We start from the raw sequence: 8,638 nt of genomic DNA, 5'->3' as shown, positions 1-8,638 counted from the left end.
CACCCTTTTCCCTCCCAACCTCTCCTTAGAACTATCACCCTCTTTGTGTCAGCCACATTTTTAAAAGATTCCATGATCCATCCCTACAACTTCCTCACCTACTGCTTTCTTCTTAGAACATTCTTATGCCTATCTCCAAGAGTTAATTTCTAATCCACCCCCAGATCTCAGCTTAAGGAACCCTCCTCAGGAAACCTTTCTCTTATCTCATCCTCAGTGTGATCCTTTTTGAGACCCACATCCTCAAAGCAGTTTGTTCTTTACATTTTTGTCACTAGTCTCAGGGATTATAATAAACTGAAGTTTCTTTGGTCTTTGACTCCCCAGTGGGTTGTGTTCTGCATAGGCAGTATTTTACACCTGCTTGCTTGCAGTCAGAACACTTTTGTTTAGCATTATTCTTGTCTCAAAACTTGAAGTATCAGTCCACTGAATAACTAGTGCTACTCCCTTGAGGACTGATTGACTTTTCTCCAAATATTAACCTATTATAAATGAGAATGTGTAAAAAGAAATTATGTAAAATATAATAAAATAAATAATTTAAGATGACATTAGGGAGGCCTTTATCAAATGGACCCAAAATCTTAATGAAACAAATATAAATAAAATTGTTTATACATAACATTTAAAATTATATATATATGAATATATATACACACACAAATACAAAAACTGAAAATATTTACAATACTGAAGACTTACTGGGATTCATTTATCATAATATACTAGCACAAATAAATTAAGATAGTATGAACACCCTGCTAGGACCATAAGAGGAGAAGTTTGAAGGTAGACATGTAAAAAGATACAACAAACTAAAACAATTGGCAAAATCTATGTTTTATCAATAAAAAACAATTAAAATACCAAAAAAAATCAGATTGTACTTAATCTTGCATAAATATTAGGAATATTTTATCCTCTACTTAGCACTTAGGGGAAAAACACAGCATAATAACAAACAAATCAACTCTTGAAATTAACAAATGGCAAACCAATGAAGTCAAGAGCAGACCCCTAAAGAGTCTCATGAATGTCATTACATCATTTGAAGAAGCAGAGGCTGCCACAGAAAGTTTTGAGACCTTGTTCAATATCTTTGCTCTCAATTCAGAGAAATCTCTGATCCCCACTTTCTTCCCTGGGCAATCATTGACATCAGATTTTAACTTCTAAATCTATGTTTAGCTAAAAGGCGGAGAATGCCATGTTGAATTTGTTTGGTCTTGATGCTGTAAATGATAGGATTCATTAAAGGAGGAAAGAGAAAGTAGACATAGCTCATTACAATGTGGACCACTTTGGGCACATTTTTCCCAAACCTGTAAATGAATGACAGACCAATGACAGTTACATAGAAGACGAGGACACAGCTGATGTGAGAGACACAGGTACTGAGGGCTTTGGCTCTCTCTTCTCCAGAGGCTATGCTCATGACAGTCTTAAGAATTAGGATGTAGGAGACGAGAATAATCAAAGAGTCTAAGAAGACTGTTAAATAAACCAGAACTACAGGGTAAATTCTATTGAAAGTTATGTCAGCACAGGCCAGTTTCATGACGTCTTGGTGAAGACAGAAAGCATGAGAGAGAACATGAGAGTGGCAATATGGATATGAAAAAAGACGCACTATTAAAGGTATAATGGATATAAAACCCCTCATAAAAGCCCCTATCCCTAACTTTACCACTTGGGCATTGGTGAGAATGAAAGTGTATCTCAAGGGGTTGCGAATGGCAACAAAACGGTCATAGGCCATGGCAAGCAAGATACCCGACTCTACAACGGAGAGAGAGTGAATAAAGTAGGCCTGCAGGAAACAGCCTCCGTGACTCACCTCCCAATGACTCACCCATAAGACACCCATTACCGTTGGCATGGTGGTCAATGTCACCATTAGATCTGTTCCCGCCAGCATGGCCAGGAAATAGTACATGGGTTCATGGAGACTGAGGTCCTCCTTGATGAGGTAGAGAAGAGTGCCATTGCCAAGAAGCACAGACAAATAGAGAGCAAAGAAGGGGAAGGAGATCCAGTGATGAGCGGCCTCCAGGCCTGGGAAGCCAGTCAGCAAAAAGGGGGCATCACTAATATTGGGCCACATAGTATATCCACAGGTAAAGAGAAACTTTCTAGAAATCTTCAATCTAGGAACCCAGATGTCTCAGTAGTAAAATATCATGGTAGACTCAGTCACAATCTCCATAGTTGGGAATAATTAATTGCTATGATTAGTAGAGATTTTCAGGTATTACTTGAGATGAAGAATGTTGGTCTTTTCCTAATTAGAAAACAATATTAGTTTGATGATTAACATTTTTTCAAATTAAAAGAAAGAGTTTCATTAATTTTTCTTAAACCTTTAGCTCTTACTTTGTGTCTATCATATCTTTAAAATTTTTTGCAACAACAGTAATAACAAAAACAACATAAATAAATACAAATGGATAACTGTACTTAGTTGCTTTCTTGCTGTGATTGTTAACTTTTTAGAAACATTTAATCATGATATTGATTCTACTTTTTACAATCATAAAAATACATACTCTTTTTAGTTAGACACACTTTTTCTTTGTTTTTGAAGTTGAATGTCAGTGTTTTATGGAACACGAGCATCACCATAGCTTCTAATTGCTTGGTTGCCCCAACAGCTACCCTTTTCTAGAGACTGGCTACCAGAAGTGTGGGCCACAAACCAGCCCCAACTAACAAGTATGGGGACTTGTTAGACACGCAGCTTTGACTTCCACTTCCAAACCACTGAATCAAAATTCGCATTTTATCACAATTCCCTGGTGCACAGTAATATCAGAGAAGCACTGCTCCAAACATGTCCTATCTATTCCATCGTTGGGGATAAATGCTTGCACCCGCTTGCTGTCCTCATTCCTTCTAAATATTCTCACACAATTATTTTTATTGCTCCTTTGCCATTCAGTGGTTCTCTTTCTTCCTCTTGTCCTTTCCAAAATCATTTGACATAATTATATGCTCAGATTCTTTCTTTATGTTTCCACTTAGCTCTATCTCCTTTTCCTCCAACACTTCACTCCCAACGAGCTGTTGCTTATGTGACCGCTCACATTATAATGTTCCCACAGCCTAAAGGTGTCAATCATCTCCACTATTTTCATTTGCTTCACTGCCACAACCCAAAATAAAGGAACCATTACCTTTTAGGCTGCACTTGTATTTCACCAAACACTCAGAAGCATCAAGGCAGGTATGCATCTTAAGCAAAAGAATGTTTCCCTCCTTCATAAGATGTCCTTAATATCCAAAGAAGATCAGAGCCAGGATAAATCACAAAGATTTACACAACTCTCTGAAGTTACATCTGCATGAACACGGTGCTCACTGAGATAGAAATACCAATCCTAGGGGATTAAAGCACAATTAAATCATATTGGGGTTTAAATTATAATAATTATGCAAATGTTGTTCTCTCCCTGAAAGTGTTTTAGGCTTAAAAATATGGACCTCAAAATAAAATCATGAATTGTGAATCCCTCCTAAAATCAGAAAGTCCAAATAAACAACTGACCAGAGAAGACAACACAGTATCTCCTCCTTCTTGTCTGCTCTTTCCTCTCTCCTGAATGGGGTGGAGAAACGGCCCCAGTAGGGGCCTCAGGGTTTGTCCTGCTGAGTCTCACTGATAGTTACCCATGCCCTTTATAAGTAAACACAGTCTGCTGTTGGAATCTAACGGAAACAAAATACTTCTACCAAGACAAATGAATGAGTGCATAATGTCACATTTAATTTAAGGCTTTCACAGTTATCCTAATGCCAATCTAAGGATCCAGAACAGAAAAGCCAAATCTAGCACAGTTTGTTTAACATACTTACTGAAAAGACAGAAAAAGTCTGGGTTATAGTGTTTCCCACATAAGCTGGGATAGATAGTTCTTCTATAGAGACCTCTGGAAATCCTTTAAAAATTGTTTTCCTTGATTGCATCTAATATCATAAGGGAAAAGAGTCATTTCATATTTCTGTCCCTCACATCCACCCTCTCAGGTCTTGTTGGAACAGGGTCCCATTGCTGCCTTATTTGAAGACTCAGTCCGGATAATTCCCTTGCACAACCTCCTCAAGAGGCCTCATTAACAAGCTATGTATGTAGAAATCACCTCCCCAGGATTTCAGCTTTATAGCCACTCAGGAAACTCCTTGATTTCTCTACCCTCTCTCCTCTCTCTAGGAGAAGCTGGGCCATTCAATGTCCCAGGACTCTCAAGTATTTTCCAAAATGTTTTCCATAGTGTAAAGAAAACTGGAATTCAAATGCTGGCAGAGGCAGGGATGTCAGGACTTGCTAACGTGACATCTTCCCCACACCCAGAATCCTCAGCATTGGGACTTAACAAATCCTCACATGTCCTTCTCGTTGTGCCCTTGAAATGCCAAACATATTTTAGTTTATCCCAGGGACCACTTGTTCCATTCTTGGTCCTAGAACTTGTGAGTTCCAATTACATTTTTGTCTTTTCTGCTTCTTTGGTGTAAAGTAAGTTCTGACACAGGAGAACATCAACAAATTTCTTAATAGCCATGTGCATGACAGTCAATGTTTGTCTTAAAATTCCATTGTATTTACATCATTGATCAGTTTGTGTCAGGTTTACAATGACAAGCAATTTTTTTCACAGAATGTAACACAATAGCGAGTGGGTACTAGAAAGAAAATATTTACCCTAAATTTCCGGAGCCTTGTTTTTCCTGTACAGGTGGTAGCATGTTAAGGGGAGCACATAAAATTGTCTGGGGTTGGGGGAAACTTCCCAGAGGAAACATGGTTTAAGCTGAAACTGGAGCAATGAGAATGGAATGATATGGAAGAACAGAGAGAAAAAAGTGCAGAGGCCAAAAGCAAGAATAAATATGACAAATTAAAAAAATTAGTATACCTAAAGAAAACCTGTGGGAAGATGACACAAAATGATCTATGGAAGCAGAGTCACATCAGATACAAATCGTGTAAGAAATTGGACTGTATCCTGAGAGCAATGAGTGTGAGGTAAAGGGGGACGGGGTCACCATCAGATTATCAGTTCCCATCAGTGGTTAAAGCATGAGGAACACACTGGAAAGGCCAAAGAGTGAGTGAGGAGAGTATACTATACAACTGTAACAATCCGGGTGAGAAATTGTGTGGGTATGGATGTGATGAGGTGTTCTTAGCGGGGTGAGATAGAATTGGGTGAGATTTCTATGATTTAGGAGAGAAGTTTGCAACTTGAGGAGAGATAATAGGGAAACATGATATCTGCGTTTCTGATTTTACCTGAGTGGAGGGCAGTTCCATTTATTCAAATGGAGATTGCAGAGAGAGACTCTGTTAGGTAATCAATGATTATTTATTGTTTGCCGCTTTTGCAGTAAGCGTTGTTTTGCACTCTAGATTAAAAAAGAATAAAGAGAACCCGTTCAATTTAGGGCGTTCTGTGTTTGTGAGTAGTTAAGTAGAAAAGTCTCTAGGCAGTTATACACACATGCCTTGAGTTTAGAAAACAATATACCAGCAGAAGAGGTTTGAGAATGATCAGTAATCAGATTAAATTTGATTAGATTGGAAACTTTGTTTCAAATTACTAGAATTGGTTGTTAAGAGCTTGGGCTCTAGAGCCAGTCTGCCCAAGTGTGAACTCTAACTCTACTTCTTACAGGTCCAATGTTTTTAAACAGTCAGTACTTCAGCTTCCTCATCTCCAAAATTGAGATGATAGAATTTGTTGAAAGGATTATTGCTAGGGTTAAATAAATACTACTAAGAATGATGATAAAGATTGTATTAATTAATTCACACAATTGTTGGCACAATGCCTGGAAAATGTTAAGAGCCTAATCAGGGGTAATTTTGCTTTGTTTTGTTATGTTTTCTCAGAAAAATATAGAAGAAGGAAATGTCTGAGATAGATTTAAAACAAGTTAAAAAATTGACATGAAGGTTTCTAAAGAACTGAATAATAACATATTACCATTACTTAATGGTGAGTTAAGACAAGGAGCAATCAGAATACAAGTGTCAGCAGGCTGAGTGCCTGGTGTTGTGGGAGAATTTTGTAGTGGGGGGAACTGAGAGAGCCAGAAGCAACACAATAATTTTCAAAGGCTATTTAAAACTTCTAATGATGTTATTCTTTCTTTATTCTTAAATTACAGTTTTCATTCAATATTATTTGTTTTTGTTTCAGGTGTACATCATAACATTATTTTTATTAGCTCTCTATTTCATCATATAAAAGGATCATCATATATTTAATAGTTTTCTACTGGCTGAATATTCTTCGCTCCTAATTATTTTGGCAGTTCAAATTTTTAAAATATTTGTCTTTGCTGATATTAGTGGTGATAGTATGATATAATTAATAGAACATACGAGTGCCAGTAGTAATATGTGTTTCCTCAACTCCTCAGAGGAAGATTCTTACCAGGTGCATTTTGTTATTCTGGGTTGATAGATGAGATAACTGAGGCTCAGAAATTAAACGACTTGTTCAAGATCACCTAAGTGACAGAAGTGTTTTTTTTTCAAAGGCCACATTCTTTCTACCACACTATGCCATGTTGTTTCACTAATTTTCTTTATTTCCTAAGTATAATTTGACAAGGAAATTTACTCTATCCAAAGGTATAAAAATGATTACAATTTTTATCCTTTTTAAGTATAATTGGATGCTTTTTATGTCTAATGTAAACTATTCCTTTTATCTAGGGATATTTGGGGTAAAAATATATATTGTGAAAGAATATAATTTTATACATAATAATATAGTAATTAGAATTGATTCCATTTCTCCGACTATTTTCTTACATTTCTTAGATAATTTTGTTCACATATTTTGATAATACTAAAATAAAGATCATGACTGTTACATCTTTTTAAAATAGTTTATCAATATAGAATTACTTTGTCTATTTCATGGTTTGTCTTTTATTCCTCCCCGATATCACTCAATTAGATACAAGTGTTATCTTAGACTTAATCATGTTCCCTGACAAATTTTTAGGTGCACATTTTCTCTTGCTTTTAAGCTCTTCCATATATTCTTCTTTTAAGTTTTTTCAAACCAACTGGATTACACATGTCAATTGATCTACTCACTGTTCTCTCTCATCAAATCAGTAGGAAACTTAAAATGAGAAAAAATTAGGTGAATTAAGAACGATATCAGACAACTGTGAGAGAGATCCAAGTCAATAGTTTTCAAAGGTTTTTTTTTTTTGTAAATAACCATTTTCAATGGAGAAATAAATTCTAAATAAATTCTTTTGGTTATGGAATATAGAAAATCACCCCAGGGATCCTGATATCATATAGGGACATATATCTTCTCAAATTAAAAAAAATGTCATGGGCTAATTTTTCTTTTCCTTTTTTTATTTTGTATCCTCACCCAAAGACTTGTTTTCATTGCTTTTAGAGAGAGAGGAAGAGAGAGGAAGGGAGAAAGAGAAACATCGATGCATCAGTGCAAGACAGAAGCATCAATTGGTTGCCTCCCAAATGTGCCCCGACTGGGGATGGAACCTGCAACCTTTTGGTTATGGGATGGTCCTCCTGCCAACTGAGCCACACCAGCCAGGGCTGGAATAATTGTTGACTGAATATATTGGCATTTCATTTGTGGACACATTTTCTATAATTTTGCTTAAAGTGCAAAATTCTCCCTAACCCTCCTTACCTCTTTATGAACTAATAAAACATAACTTTTCTTCATGTATGGCCGATGTGCAGATGCTGGTCATGTTGACTTCTACAAGGAATAAAATGTATGAGAGGCTCTAAGTTACCTTTCCTTAAATACCTTACGTATTTCAAAACTATAAAATTATACTATTTCCTGGAGGCAGTTTATTATCACACCCTCATTCTAGGGGAGAAAAGATAAAATATTGCCTCTGCAAACATATTATTATAACTTGTATCACTTTTTTATAACTTGCATCACTTTGTCATTAAGCATGTGTAGAGGGTATGAATTGCAGAACAGAAAACAAAATTTCAGGTGTGCAAGACATGGAACTTTATTATAGGTGATTTGGAGTCTTCATCTCATTAGTTGGAAGAAAATAGATATTATCAACTCAAAGTCTTCTCACTAATCCTTGGTGGGCATCTATTCATGCTGGCATCTCATGGCCACAAAACCTCTCTTCATCTGAATACCCTACTCTCATCTATTTCTGATCCACTCTAATGCCGTGCAGTACCAGGGGTTGTTGTCTAAAACACTTCATCACCTCTGAGGCACTGAAAAGCACAGAGCTAATATTTCCACTGGTTTCCACACAGTGCTAGCAACTCTCTCAAGTTATCTCATTCTCATTTCTTTGTATAGACTCTGTAATAACTTGAAGTATCATTGGTAACCATTAAGCTAAGTGATCCTGCCAGAGCAGAAAATGACAGAAAGAAACAAATCAATCTACCAAGCAGTGCCAAAGAACTAAGGTCAATGTCATTGGTGATGTGATGAGGCAAGAGGCTCAAAATCAGAGAAGTAGCCCTGTGTCTTTTAAATGATGGGAAGGCTAGTTCTTTTGATTCTAAGACACATTGGCACCATATAGTTCATTCTACCAAGAAACTCATATTTCCATGGGGAGAACCTCCTGAGTAAATATA

General features: G+C 36.5%; 1 protein-coding gene across 1 annotated transcript; it reads right to left on the bottom strand.

Annotated features, from left to right (window-relative positions):
* Nucleotides 1-917: 917 nt before the first annotated feature.
* Nucleotides 918-3,998, bottom strand: LOC128781107 (olfactory receptor 51B2). The gene is made up of 3 exons (XM_053925660.1): nucleotides 3,856-3,998; nucleotides 3,177-3,380; nucleotides 918-2,284 (listed from the first exon to the last, which is right to left on the bottom strand). Exon 3 carries the CDS (start codon nucleotides 2,105-2,107, stop codon nucleotides 1,169-1,171), a length of 939 nt encoding a protein of 312 aa, XP_053781635.1. The 5' UTR covers nucleotides 2,108-2,284; nucleotides 3,177-3,380; nucleotides 3,856-3,998; the 3' UTR covers nucleotides 918-1,168.
* Nucleotides 3,999-8,638: the final 4,640 nt, after the last annotated feature.

The sequence above is a fragment of the Desmodus rotundus genome, chromosome 5 (assembly GCF_022682495.2).
Source record: "Desmodus rotundus isolate HL8 chromosome 5, HLdesRot8A.1, whole genome shotgun sequence".
Taxonomy (NCBI): Eukaryota; Metazoa; Chordata; class Mammalia; order Chiroptera; family Phyllostomidae; genus Desmodus; species Desmodus rotundus.
This window is presented reverse-complemented; position numbering and strand designations above follow the sequence as displayed.